The 15,667-nt window shown below is 33.9% G+C and overlaps 1 protein-coding gene across 1 annotated transcript; it reads left to right on the top strand.

Moving 5' to 3' along the window:
• Window positions 1–5,462: 5,462 nt before the first annotated feature.
• Window positions 5,463–6,662, top strand: LOC131857178 (uncharacterized). The gene has a single exon (XM_059209376.1). The coding sequence runs from the start codon at window positions 5,478–5,480 to the stop codon at window positions 6,450–6,452; it is 975 nt and encodes a 324-aa protein (XP_059065359.1). The 5' UTR covers window positions 5,463–5,477; the 3' UTR covers window positions 6,453–6,662.
• The last annotated feature ends 9,005 nt before the right edge of the window (window positions 6,663–15,667 follow it).

The raw sequence follows: 15,667 nt of genomic DNA, 5'->3' as shown, positions 1-15,667 counted from the left end.
TATAACAATGCTATGAATTATTAAGAATTTTTTGTTGCATAAAGTATCACCTCTTATTGGCATGTTTATGCACATCTAGTAATATTTGTTCTTTGTTGGTCAAATTTTGTAATTGCAAGTGCCTTGGTAGACTTTCATGCTCCATGTGGAGGCATAAACAAGGCACGTGAACAACCAACAATTGAAATAAGCTCACCAACCAATTCTACAGTTGTACATCTTCATTTTTGTGTCACGAATTGATTGTCAATCTCAAGCTTCTCTGATAACTTCTAGACTACTACTTTCACCTAGCTGAGGTGAAATGGATAATGCTGATAGTAATTTATATGATTTTAAATGTGAAATAAAAGTATTCAAATTCAAAAAAATGTTTGCATTTTTTTTCCAAAGCTGTAATAAATTGATTAAGGGATTCTTTGTGTTTCCTGCTATGTTTAGTGTAAGTCCATTGAAAATAAGCTAGGGAACTGATCTTGGTGAGCCTTTCTTGTAAAATAGAAATCTATAAAGATTTAAGACTAAGGGAATTTGTGCAAAAGCTAACATGCAAACACATCCAGTACCTAGTATTAATAAATTGCAAGTAGGATCTTGGATAAAAGTGGTGTCATAGTTATAACACACATTTAAACATGGAAAACGAAATCTCTTTATCTTGTAAGTAATAAACCTTACTCTTCGCGAGAAATTTTTTTGACATATGCAAAAGAAAATGCCCTAGCCTAGTTTTTGGTGATGAAATTGCAGACTTTGACAAATTATAATGTCAAATATTACTTGCCTAAAGATTCACCTATTTATATCCGTAAGCGTTAACTATGATAGTAACATTTCTCATTAAAAAGAATAAAATAAGATCCTTAGTTGCTTAGTTTTTTCAACTGGAACATACACAGAAATTAGGTTTATTTTGACACATATTTTAAAGTCGTTGAACATAAGTAATATCATTTACATGTTATGCATTATGTATTTCAAATATAAGCAAAATATAAACAAACAATATGAATTCCTTGAGCATAACTTCTATGTTATGACACATTGGTCCTTTTGTGTAGAAACTCTTGTATAAAAAAGACATTACTGATAAAAATAAAAATAAAGAGATATAAATCCCACCATCAAAAAAATTGAAAATTTCCCTTGATTAACCATGATGAAGTAAATACCTTATAATCTTGACATAACAAATATTTATTCACATTAAATAATACAAAAAATCAATAACATGATCAATATAATCCATGTTTGAATTTACACAACAACTACAATAATATCTGCTTTCTTTTTAAAAGTATGTGCATTCATATCCTAATTCATAGCAACAACTACAAGCTTTTAAAAAAATGCTAACATCACATATGTACCCTACAAAGAAATTTTTATTTGTTTCTCAAAACAATTACATTGTCAAGCTCAATCTTAAATAATATTACAACCACACTAAATTAAGTATACAAGATTAATGTATCAGCTATGTCAATGCAGTTAATTAAATAATAATGTATCACAAATATTTCTCGCATCAGAATTGACTCCCAACTATAACTTGTTTCAGATACATTAACACCCTTGGAGGATGGGCTCAAATATAAAAAAAACAACTACAACTAGTATACGTATATTTAGAAAATATATGTAAACTATGCCGAGAGATATCTTATAATAGAAGAGAATCATTTGTCAAATATATGTTCTTCTGTTCTATTTGGAGTAATAAAATAACACCTCCACAAAAGCTGAAACAAGTCATATTTCATGCATTTACCTGTCATTTTGCATATAAAATTTCAATCCCATGACCTTATATGCTTTATGAATACGGAATTATGAAATAACTCGTCTCATTAAGTAATATTTCGACCAGAAACCACAAACTATAAATAAAAATAATTCCGAAAGTGAATTATTGACAAAATTTGTCATTATTATTAATCTAATTAGTCTACTTTCACATAAATATATAAACTATAAATCCCGAATTCATGCATGGCAGCAACAGTCTATCTCTATTGGTATAAAAACATGACTCATGACCCTCTGCATTGTAAGAGGATACACCAATACACGACTCTATGACCCTCTGGACTGTAAGAGGATGCAATGTTAAATAGAGCAATCTTAGATCCTTTTCTAACCTCGATTCTTTTAGAATTCTTTATCAACAACCACAGTTTCTATTAGGATTTTTCATTATATATTTTGACATGACATCTTAAGATGTTCAAAATCTTGAGATCTATTTATAATTGATCGATCTGCCATAGTTTGCTCAAAGATATTTGAAGGGGATTCCAGCATGTAAAATAAATACATCGATAAGTAATGTAAGTGTAAAATCTCCTCTTTCAATCTACATTTGTTTCACACAAACATGGCCTAAATTAAATTTAATTGAAAAACTTTACAATCCCTAGACAACTCACTAATAAGATTAAAAAAATCCGAATTAATTTCAATTTATCCAATCTCACTTAAGGAATGCCTTAAATCACACACACTAATCTTACTTTTTTTAGTATTAAAACTGTTAAACACTTAGAGTTGACTGACATTTTCTAGGCTTAATATGCTTCTTAAGGTGTGTGGTCACACTAAGAATACACTTCTAGGCTTAAAAGTGTTAAACACTCAAAGATGACTAAAATTCTCTAGGCTTAATATGTTTCTTAGTGTGTGTGGTTTAAGACTGGCCCTCACTTATAGACACACGAAAGGAAACTCCACCGAACAAATTAGACAAAATATTATTTTGTCGATTATGAATCGTGTAAGTATGCTCTTGGTTTTGCATATTTGGTCACGAGAAAATGTGACTAAATATGAAAAGAACAAGAGCATATAAGAGGCAATCCACAACAAACAAAAAAATATACACTTTACCAATATGATATCCCACCGCCAAAGCATTGCAGTTGATATTGGATCCAAAGTTGGCGGCCTACTCATGTGACCGCGTAGATGCTCAAAAACGTTAGCAACCACATAAACCCTTTGCTTTCTCACTGCCCCCCTACTATTTCTCGCTCACCCGTCACCCACACTGAAATAATTATTTTTAGGTCATTTGTATCCATGCTCAACAATGGAATATGCGCTTTCCATATGAATGTATACAGAGAAAGAACATTGTGTGCACCGCTTCGAGATGCGTGGATTTTGGGTCAATATGCCCCTTCCAGATGCATGTATACAAAGGAGGAACATTGTGTGTGCCCCTTAAAAAATGCATGTATTTTGGGCCAATATAAGATCAAAGTGGTTGTTAATGGCCAATATTGACTTGTCAAATATTTTGACAAATGCAAAAGCCACAAGTAATTTCTTTTAAGGAAAGGTCATGTCAGTTCCTAATCAAAGGTTAAACATGAGGTTTCATTTTCATCTCAATTATCTAAGCAAGAAAGTTTACACTATAATGCTATATTGGCTAAACTATGATACTCTTTTTTGTCAAGGGATTTCTTTAAAGATATATAAACTAGCAATTGCACCTTGGTGTGCAATGGGTACGCCAAAGATGTGTGCAAGGTCAATAAGAGAAAATTTAGGTCTATTTTTATACTAGAGAGAGAGAGAGGGAGAGATAGAGGGGAAAGAGAAAGACATAGAAAGGATAAGGAGATAGAGATGAAGAGGGAGATAGAGATGGTTATGGAGAAGGAAAAGAAGAGGGATATGGAGAGGATATGGAGAAATAGAGATATAATGAGAAAGAGGTAGAGAGAAAGATGGAAGAAGAAATGGAGAGATAGAGATATAAAGACAAAGAGATATGGATATGAGATTTAGAAACAATGAGAGAGAGATGGAGGGATGGAGAGAAGGAGGCATGCCTAAAGATAGAGGGGGGAGAAGAAAATACAGGTACAAATGAAGATATACTGAGAGAGGAAGAGGGAGACAAATAGATAGAGATATAGAGGTAGAGGAATAGATAAAGATAGACAAGGGGAGATAGAGAATAAGAGATATAGAGATATAGAGGAAGAGGGAGATATATAGATGGTGAAATAGAGTGATAGAGAAATAGAGATATAAGGATATATAGAGAGAGTGGGAGAGAGATAGAAACATAGAGATAGACAAATAGAGAGGAAGAGACGGAGAGATAAAAACCTTGAAGATAGAGAGAGATAGATAAATAAGAAAAGAGAAAATGATGGAGATGTAGAGATAGATAGATAGGGGGATAGAGAGGGAGTGAAGGAGGGATATATGGGGAGAGACTAGGAGGGGTGATATATAGATAGGGAGAAAGTAAAAGGGATAGATATGAAAACATGGAAGATATAGACAAGAGGGGGTAGGGAGAGGTGAAGTAAATAGATAGAGGAGGGAGAGAGAAATAAGGTGATAGAGACAAGTAATAGAGAGAGGAATAAAGATAGAGATGTAAACTAATTAAGATAGGGAGGGAGAAATAGGGGTGTGTGTGGAGAGTAGGGAGAGAGGGATAACACGAAGGATAGGTAATACTAAGAATGAGAGATAGAGAGATGTATCTTAGAAAGTTTAGAAGGGTTGATGGAAGGAGAGAGAAAGGTTGTGACATCCAACATGCCTTTGTTACCTAAAGAGGAAGGTTGTGATATCCAAATATCTATTTGAGATAACATCAAATGAGAAGAAAAGGACATCTTATCAGCCATGCACTAGAATTTTAATAGTTACAAAACACAATAGGCATTTCAACCTGCAACTTCATATATACAATGAAGTCCTATTGGAACCCCATAGCAATATGCTTTTTTTTTTTCTTTTTTCGGGGGGGGGGGGACATACCTCTATTACCTAAAGATCGCCTTATCTAGACCATAGTAGCATTTCCAAGATCACCGTCATATCTAATACTAAAAAGAATCTTTGGAAAGCTTGTGTATTCCAATAAGATTTTATTTTCCGTTGCAACTTCAAAAGACTGTGTATTCCAATAGGAGCAATAAAATGGTGAATATGACCCTTAATGGACTGGTGACACATTTGGAAGTATGTAAGCCACTAGAACAGATGCATGCCCGCAAATGTGGCCTTGAAAAGAACAAACGCATAAAGAATGATGAAGCAAGTAGACCCTAATAGGTATAGAATTGAAATCATAGATAAGGGACCAAAATAGAAGGTATAAGTCATGATAAGGGATAAAGGCCCACAAGAAGGAAGGAGAGATCTTAGCATAATACTCAAACATATTATTCACAGCTTATTGTATACTTTATCATAACCGCACATATTATTCACAGCTTTACGTATCCTTATTATTTAAGACTACTTATTATTTACGCAAAACAAATCATAATAGCACATAATTGTTTGTTTCATTTGATGATGGAAAACACCTATACAGAAGGTAAGGGGATGCACGATGCATTTCATTGGTAAGCAGAAATATAGTGATGATTGGCAGCTATATAAGGAGACCATTGACGCAGTGCAGCTTCAAATTCATCTTATTCTTCTTCTTAGTTAGTATCATGGCCGCTACTGCTACCTCGTGTCGTTCTCCATTGTGTGCGCTTGTCATTCTGGTCATACTCGTTTCAAGCGGTCAGCCTTCATTCGCAGTGTTCCAGGCATCAAGTCCGGATAAAGGACTGACGTCGGAAGAGGGCGCTGCTGTTTACGTTAAGCTGATCAATCTGCTGAACTTGGATAAAGATTGGTATGACAGCGGATTCTCCTTTGCAGATGTCCACACCATGAATGGCAAGCGCGTCGCCTTGAGATATAAGCGTTGGACTCAGGACTGCACCGTTGGCACCTGGGAGAGCGCCACGAGAGGTTTGGTGGTGGAAGATTTCAGAACAACCGTGCCATATCTGAGGCCCTTTCTACTGGAAGGCTTCTCTTGGGCTGCCGTCTCAAATGGCTACGCCTGGATCGATTACTTTCTCTTCCCGGATGAAGCCACGCTTGAATTGCCTTCATCAACATCGCTACTGAATGTAAGTGTTGCGAGGAATGGGGATTATGATTTAATTGCTTCGTCTTCTTCTTTACCCAGAGCTCGTATGTCAACTGTGTCGAGATATTCCCCTGTTGACAAGACGGGCTTTGTGGACTGTCCCGTCTTGCCTTTCGCATTGCTGAGCCATCTCAACGGCATTTGGGACGTTCTCCACGAGGGGGAGTACTTGACATCTGCGAACAAGAGAATACAACTCACAATGCAGAGCGACTGTAATCTTGTGTTGAAAGATACACAGAGTAATCGAATGCTGTGGAGCACCGATACTGCAGGGAGGGGGAGTGGTTGCTTTCTACGCCTTCAAACCGAGGCCAACTTAGTTGTATATACCCACGCCGGTGCTCCAGTGTGGGCCATTAACCAAGGGTGTGGGTGTGTCAAGTTTAGCTCCTTGGTTATTCAGGATGATGGTAACCTGGTAGTATTTCGTAGTGAGAACAACAAGCTTAACCAAGTTTGGGCTACAAACACCAATGTATGACTGAACCCTTCACATGACTCGCCCTCTCATCTCTTTCGACTGCATCTAATAATTTGTATGTTTTCCTGTTTCTCACTGTGGGGTGTGCTTATATTCAGTTTCTGTCTCTCCTTCACCGCACTAGCATGCTCTTGCCAGTCTATGCTATTTTATTACTACTAAATAATATGAGGGGGAGCTACTATAGCCAGTTTGGCTGCCTTTGAATTATTATAGTAATGCTAGTTTTCTTATGTGAAGAAGAAGCGATACACGAGCATCTATTCTGGTTCCAAAACACAGCCGTTGGTTTTGCGATTAACGGTTAACAATGCATCCGTAACTGTGCATTTCCATAGTACGTCGAGTCGATTTTAAAGCCAGAATAGCTGCGTCCGAGTTATTGCCAACGTTAGAAATATCTACTTATTAATATTTCAAATGATGTCTATCCGCTAGGATGGATGTGATATCACTTTGAGATGAAAGACATAAGATTTGTATTACTTAAAAAGGTTGTCATTATAGAAACTATAAGATGACCAAAAATTAATAGATTGAATCATTCTTAATGGAAAGAAAAGGTTGTAAGAGTTATAAATTAAAAGTATGTAAATTTTAGTTTCTTTAAATAAATCAAAATAAATTGTTAATTTTTTTTCAAATTCTTCCATTACAATTTTATAGAAATGATATAATTAATTATTTAAGGTATATGACAGCTGTCATTAATTAAGACTAATTTTTTATAGAATGCGATGAGCTAAATTAATTATTCAACTCTTTAGTTCAACTATTGGCACTAGATCTTCATTCCCATGGCACATATTAAAGTTTTTGGTTGCGAGTTCCTTAGAAGACACGAATTGTCATATAAATGATCCATGCAAAGAAAACATACAATTTATAAAGTTTTAACTAAATTTTATATACATTCCTTGATCGACGATAAATATTGGAGTAGTTTGAACATGTGTTTTAACTATGTTTTGATGAAATGTTGCAATCTCACATAAGTATATAAATTTATACTAAAACAAGATCGATTTGGTTTAAATCTCCATTCAAACAAAGAATAATAACAAAAAGATGTGCAGTTAAATGTAATAATAATTGAATTTATTTTGTAATTGAAAATTTAAATGTACATTAAATTAGGCTTCTGAATAAATTCGATGGCCTTTCTGACAATTTTAAAATACTTTGTCATAAAAAATAATCAATGTTAAACCTTGGATGTAATTTAAACAATATACATCATAGTCATTTTAAAATTAAATTGATAGTATAAAAATTCATTTTTGAAGGAAATAACGCAAAGGAAATTAATTTTTTTTTATTTTTCCTAGTTTTATATTTATTTTTAGTCAAATATATTTGAAAAATTATTTGGATGCTCTGGATGGAATTTAAACAATATACATCATTGTCATTTTAAAATTAAATTGATAGTATAAAAATTGATTTTATTTTCATTTTTGAAGGAAATAACACAAAGGAAATTAATTTATTTTATTTTTCCTAGTTTTATATTTATTTGCAGACAAATATATTTGACAAATTATTTGGATGACATATATTTTTGTTTTGTTTTGAATTATTTATTATATATAAAAGAATTTTGATAAACATATCTAATAATTTGATCTAAATCAAATGAAAAAATGTTATAACATTTCTTTTTTTCTTTTTTGATAAGTAAGTACTACCAATAGTGGGGACAACTATAATAATTTTGATGGTATCTAAGGTTTCCCAAACCCTTTTCCTGAAGAGGTTAGGGAACAGTTACCAAGATTTAATGGGAAGAAGTCAAAATTAGCACGACGACATTTGCAGGAATTTTCTGAATTAATGGAAGATTTTGCAAATAAACCAGGAAGATGTTTTCATGAAGTTATTTGTTCAGTCTTTGAAGGAAAATGCCAGAGACTGGTTCTCCTACATACCAGTATGCTCTATCTCATCATGGGATGAGTTGAAGGTGGTGTTCATTGAACAATTTCGTGAAAGAATTGATCCAAGCTCAGTCATGAAAACATTCATGGACATTCAGAAAGAAGAACATGAATTACTACCTGTTTTTAATCTCAGGTTTGCCAGGGCATCGGATAACATTCCTAGCAGTTATAAACCAAATGATGTAGCATGCCTAGTTGTTTATTCGACTGCATTTGAAGAAGAAGAGAGTTATTTGCTAAGAGATAAGGATCCTAAGACCTTACATCAGGCTTATAGGATAGCATTGGAAATTAAAAACAATTTGAAATATGGAACCTCTAAGGGTTATTTATCTGCAAGTGTATATTATCCTAAGATGTCAGGGTTTGAAGCGAAACATGAATTTGAAACTGAAACACCATGTCAAGACCTTTATATTCAAACTGATTACATTAACACTGTTATTGATTATATTCCTAATGATTACATTAACCCTATTAGAGTTGGTCATCCAACGTCTGTTTGGCATGTTTTTCTTCTACCAACAGGATTTGTTGTTTATTCAATTCTATTTTGAATATATCTCTTTTACCTTTGGCTCTTTGTAGCTTCTCTTGGGCACAGGTTATGTCTGCAAGGCTCGTCTTCAGGTGAGTAATTTCTTGATTCTTACTTTGTAAATCTTTGGAAAATTCTTCATTCTTTGATTGAGTATTCTAGAGCTGGGACGTCAGATCATCTTGCATTTCTCTTCCTAGCTCTGTTGAGACAAAGCAAGAGTTTTTTCTTACAAGTCATTGGTTAGCCGGGAATCTTCCTTGGATGATTGAGCGATTTATATGTCTTTTGCCTTCTCTTTCATCCTTAGGAGTTCAATAGTGTTCTTCACATTTTTTAACTCCTCCTCTCTCTTCTCTAGATGGCGGGAGGTTTTCAGAAAGTTAGTTGTCACTAGCCTTTGGGCCTCCTCCACCAATGCTACCTTATCTTGGACACAAGTCTCGCTCAGATTAATGCCCATGGTATGAACCGTATAGTCTTTAGGCTGCATTTGACCCTCCATCTTGATAATGTTGGGCATCTTAGTAGCAAACATGATGGACTACTGTGCTTTATTAATATGGTTTCAACATGCGGCTCTGCCAGTTTGATAGCATCTTTATCCCTTCTCTTCTGTGCACGCATTTTTAGGCCATTCTAGTAGCATCCGCATGACCTTTGAATTCAGCTAGAGATGGGATATATTGGGCGATGATAGGATATTTGAGGGGCAAGGCAAAAGGGATTGGTACAACGACAGACTTGGACTGAGCTTGTCTTGGTAAATTTAAAACTGAAGGAGAGAAAGGGGTAATGCTTTACATTTGTCCTGAAAATACAGAGGGAGGTGCAAGGCTTTGCTGAGATGTGGGATTCGCTTGACTAGAAGGCGGGATGGGAAAAGTTATCACATAAACCCTAATAGCTACAGAGTTAGGTGTTTAATCTAGGAGGGAAAAAGACAGGACAACCTAAGGGGTTGTAAAAGCTATGCCCGTTATAGGGGGTGATTTTGAAACTTGGGCGGACACTGCTATGGACATGGGAATCTCAACTAGGTTAGAGGTCTGCATTGAAGGGGAATTGCCCTCCTGGGATATAGAGGGATTTGAGGCTTGAGGTTTAACTAAAGATTGAGAAGAGAGAAAAGAGGGAGCGAAGCGTACCTGAGTCTCAGTCATGGTTGGAGTTAGGTTTGATTCGACTGTCGTTTCAGAGGTTGCCCCTTGCGCATTATCCACCCTTTGTCTCTTTTTCGGTAGTAAATTACCAGTGTCTAATTTATATTGTGTAGGCTACATATCATGAGACCTCCTCTTCGGAGTTGGCGTGCATGGTTGATGGACTACAACGAACTCTCCCTCAAATCCGATAGTAATACTAGGTTCCACCATAATTTATTTCCCCTTAACTTCCCATGACTCAAGAACCTGCTACTCCTCTGCATCTCCTTCAGTGTAACTATGCTCGTGAATCCAAATGTCATCAAACATATCATCCAATGGCTTGGCTTGAAAATCAGCCGTAAGATTCTCTATCTCTTACCGAAAAATCTAGAAATCTACAATTTTCTTTTCCTGTCAATCTCTTTGTTCCAGCTTTCTTTGAAGGGCTACATTGATTTTCTTAGTAGGGTTCATTCGTCCCTTTATTTCATAAAAAAAGACATATACTTAGGTCTTTCAAGGTGGGATATGGTAACATGATCAAGGTCTATGTAAATATCTGGGGAATCCACCAGCGGGCTGCAACATTCTTCCCAATAAGGATGGGAAATATGAGTGACTCTGGTTTTGCAGTCAAACAAATAGCCATCTGGATCATAATGCCATTCATCTTGAATAAAGACCATTCCCAAATGCATCAACTTTGCAGTTAATATATGCTCGGCATTAACCTTTCGCTTTGGGAGAGCGATAGTGCCTAAGGCATTGGGAACGCCATACATAATGGTTTGATGTTTTTCTGACCCATATGCTTTATTGGTGACTGAGAGTTGTCTAAATATCTCAATTGAAATAAATATTTCAGTTGAGAAGGTTGGAATTCAAAAGGGTTTCTCCTCAAATCCATGCACTCTTATTAACGAAAAATTTGTCCCCAAAGCCAGTCACAAGGGGTTTTGAACTTTGACATCCACTTAACTCGTTTAGGGAAGAACTGGGTATAGGGATTGCCATGGATCAAGTCTTCTAAAATGGGGGTAAAAAAGAAATCACAAAATGTATAATAATCATATGTTTAGGATAAAACATGGGTCCACGCCGACATTGGCTTCCTATGTCTTTGATCATCTATCACAAATAGTTTCATGTATCGCCCAAAGAAGTCTGGGTTTGACATAAAAACATATGAGCCATAATAGAAAGGTACCTAAATTTGATTTGAGACTCATAACCCTTGAGTTATTTAAGCATGCCCTTCTATATAATTTCTATGAAGTTGAAATGGAAGGGAGCCTTCTGCTTCCTCAACTTGAATGCTAGGGCCATCTAGAATTCATATACATTTATATTTGTATCGAAACCAAAAATAAAAGCCATCATAGAAAACGCGTCCCACGAGTCTTGATTGAAAGACTTGATATTTAGGGGGAAATTAGGTAGCTCTCTTGCATCCATCTTCGGTTCGTCATTGTAGAACTTGAGTTTGTCCTTCCTTGTTTCCCATTACTCGATATTTTTCCTGGTGTATCCTTCTACGCCCACTCCCTGAGGCAGGATACATAACATATTATTTCAATGTTATCAACATTGATAGCTACCCACTTAGTCTTGCCCCGAATCACTCGTTTGTCTGCATGAAAATTTAGAAAACTTGCATTCAACAACTCCAGACAATAGTGAACAAATGGAGCCATGTATTGTGGAAGACCACAAGGTCATAGCCGATATCCTAGGGAATATTTCTCTTTATTTTTTTATTTTCTCCCGCATTCTTTTAAAATCTCCCTCATATAGATTCTTCGGATTCTCTTGCAGGTATGGGCCACAAATATTATTAGACTCGTCTTGTATGAAGGTTGCATTCTTGTGATTTACCTTAATGGTCGGTTTGGTATGTGGGTACTTTGGTCTTTCTTGCATCCTTTTCAAGGAATAGTAAACGATCCCAAACACATCTGTAATAGTTGGAGGGGTTGAAGGTACCTCACCTCTCGCTGAAGCTCCTTTTGAAACCATGATATCTTTGTTCTGTAGGTTTCTTGGATGAATTCTCCTCCAAGTTGTCACCTACAACTATTCGGCTTGGCTTGCAATATTTTATATGCTTAAACACAGTAAAATTTTGAACAAAACTCCTTGTACCCCATGGGTAACTCTAGAGTAACCGCGTGGTTATCTGGGACCACACCCCAAGCATGCCGATATTTCAGATTTTTTGTGTGAAATTAATTTGTAGCCGATGCAAGAATGCCACCTCACTGCAGTACTTGATTATTCTCATTTCTCGACAGCTAGTTTTTGGAAACAAGATCCGCAAGTGGAGATTATGGGTCTTGTCACATACCTTTCATTTCAATATGAATATAGGCTGCACTTGGCACTCAATCTTATCTATACTAGCTTTTGTACACATTCTGTTTTCTGCAATGATTTTTTTTTTTTTTTAATTGTTGATGCACCTTCGCACTTGTTGTTATCTACATTAGTTTCTGTGCACAATCTATTTTCTGCAATAATTTCAAAAATTTTGTGCCTTCAATTGTTTACGCAAGTATTTGATATGCTATGTGTCTTGAATTGTTTATGTATGTATTATATGTTGTGTTGATGTATTGAACGTATCGTATATGCATACCCACATATATGTTTAGTTCACTACTTAGTACAACAAATATATAATGATCTAATTTGTGCTATTGAACATATGATTAGTTCACTGCTTAGCACAACATCATTAGAAGATTATTGCTAACTTGCTTTTAGTTTTTGTTTGCTAAGAGGTAGATTTAATTTCAAAACATGAAACTAGTTTTAAATATAAAAATATTGGAGAAATCTGGATCTTGTTAAAATATCAATCTAATGAAAAGTTAGGGGTTTATCGCTAACTTTTGATTCAAATCAAGTATCATATAATTTACCTATCCCTAGGCTAATATGAAATTTAAATGAATCTTCTCTAGTTGTATTCCCCTCATCATCTTCAGTTGAATCATGATAGAACCCCTGGCAAAAATATTAGCTTCCATATTGCTTTGCAAAGCATCAATGGTTCAAAGGTGTTGTTTTGCCTCTTTATTAAATCAATCAATACTAAATAGAGATGCTTCCAGTGATTCATATTATTTAGAGCATATAGTTGCGTATTATGCAAAATCTGAATAAGTTCATCATCTTCTTCTCCTGCATTGCTATAAACCTTCAATTTTAAGCAAATGACAAGGACTCCAATTGCATCACAACTCTTGTTTATAGATCTTATTAAAATATCAATGTAAGTAATGACTTGAATGGTAAAAGGAAGTAGATAAAATTTCTTACTTTTTAGAAGTGATTCAATAACCATCTTTTTTAATATTCCCTCTTATCTACGACTTTCAAACGTGTGAGAAGGAGGTGGTTTTTAGTGTTTAGTAACTACTGATTTGATTTGCCTTTTCCTTTTAAAGAGAGAAGATAAGAAATTTTCTTTTTCATATTAATAAAATATGTGAACTTATCTTAAATTCATAAAAAAATAAACTATAATATATGAATTATTCATTTTAAGTTTTGTAAATATAAATTTTAATATATTTATAATCATAATATTAGCATTTGAACCAAAAGAAAGTGTAATGGTTACATCGATAGTAAAATATTCATTTATATAATATATTAGAACAAATCAAGGATTGTGAAAATTGAATTTAGTGGTAAATCAATATATTGTCATTAACCTAAAAAAACCACACCTATTTTAAATTTGAATGAAAAATTGTATGATTAATAACTTACAAAAACTAATACATCTCAATGAATCAATGCCACTTATTTATCTTAGCAATGTGAATGCATCAAAAGGTAAAAGCACAAAACTATGTCACGTTTCAGGCCAACTTATCAACGCAAGTGAATTTAAGTAATTGAAACTAAAAATTAATTTTAGTCAAACATATGGTCTATACAGATTCATTATAGCCGAGTTATATATGGGCTACAACTTTTCCAATTGGAAGTGTCTACTAAATGTATATTTTATACCACTTTGGGTCTAATTACCAAATTCTAGTGTATAATAGGATGAGATATGCATTATTAATAAAAGGAAGGGTATTCACTAAATAGAATACATGTAAATGAATGTGTACATGGAATATTATAATGACTCAAGGGGATTATCAAACCTATTTTGTGAATTCTCTAATGCAACATTTGTTAATATGAATATAACATAGGCTAGTTGAATAAGTGATAACTTCTAATGCATTATTCTACTTGAATATTTTATAATTTTATATTTCATTTGTTTTGTATGGTATTATAACAATGCTATGAATTATTAAGAATTTTTTGTTGCATAAAGTATTACCTCTTATTGGCATGTTTATGCACATCTAGTAATATTTATTCTTTGTTGGTCAAATTTTATAATTGCAAGTGCCTTGGTAGACTTTTATGCTCCATGTGGAGGCATAAACAAGGCACGTGAACAACCAACAATTGAAATAAGCTCACCAACCAATTCTACAGTTGTACATCTTCATTTTTGTGTCATGAATTGATTGTCAATCTCAAGCTTCTCTGATAACTTCTAGACTACTACTTGCACCTACGTGAGGTGAAATGGATAATACTGATAGTAATTTATATAATTTTAAATGTGAAATAAAAGTATACAAATTCAAAAAATGTTTGCATTTTTTTTCCAAAGTTGTAATAAATTGATTAAGGGATTCTTTGTGTTTCTTGCTATGTTTAGTGTAAGTCCATTGAAAATAAGCTAGGGAACTGATCTTGGTGAGCCTTTCTTGTAAAATAGAAATCTATAAAGATTTAAGACTAAGGGAATTTGTGCAGAAGCTAACATGCAAACATATCCAGTACCTAGTATTAATAAATTGCAAGTAGGATCTTGGATAAAAGTGGTATCATAGCTATAACACACATTTAAACATGGAAAACAAAATCTCTTTATCTTGTAAGTAATAAACCTTACTCTTCATGAGAAATTTTTTGACATATGCAAAAGAAAATGCCCTAGCTGAGTTTTTGGTGATGAAATTGCAGACTTTGACCAATTATAATGTCAAAATATTACTTGCCTAAAGATTCGCCTATTTATAACCATAAGCGTTAACTATGATAGTAACATTTCTCAATAAAAAGAGTAAAATAAGATCCTTAGTTGCTTAGTTTTTTCAACTGGAACATACACAAAAATTAGGATTTATTTTGACACATAATTTAAAGTCGTTGAACATAAGTAATATCATTTACATGTTATGCATTATGTATTTCAAATATAAGCAAAATATAAACAAACAATATGAATTCCTTGAGCATAACTTCTTTGTTATGACACATTGGTCCTTTTGTGTAGAAACTCTTGTATAAAAAAGACATTACTGATAAAAATAAAAAAAAGAGATATAAATCCCACCATCAAAAAAATTGAAATTTTCCCTTGATTAACCATAATGAAGTAAATACCTTATAATCTTGACATAACAAATATTTATTCACATTAAATAATACAAAAATTCAATAACATGATCAATATAATCCATGTTTAAATTTACACAACAACTACAATAATATCTGCTTTCT

This window comes from Cryptomeria japonica, chromosome 7 (assembly GCF_030272615.1).
Source record: "Cryptomeria japonica chromosome 7, Sugi_1.0, whole genome shotgun sequence".
In the NCBI taxonomy this organism is placed as follows: domain Eukaryota; kingdom Viridiplantae; phylum Streptophyta; class Pinopsida; order Cupressales; family Cupressaceae; genus Cryptomeria; species Cryptomeria japonica.
Note: the sequence above shows the minus strand (reverse complement) of the source record. Positions and strands in the feature narration are given on the sequence as shown.

What these genes read in the sequence shown, in the direction of transcription:
- LOC131857178 (XM_059209376.1), top strand. Translation starts at nt 5,478, where the DNA reads ATGGCCGCTACTGCTACCTCGTGTCGTTCTCCATTGTGTGCGCTTGTC.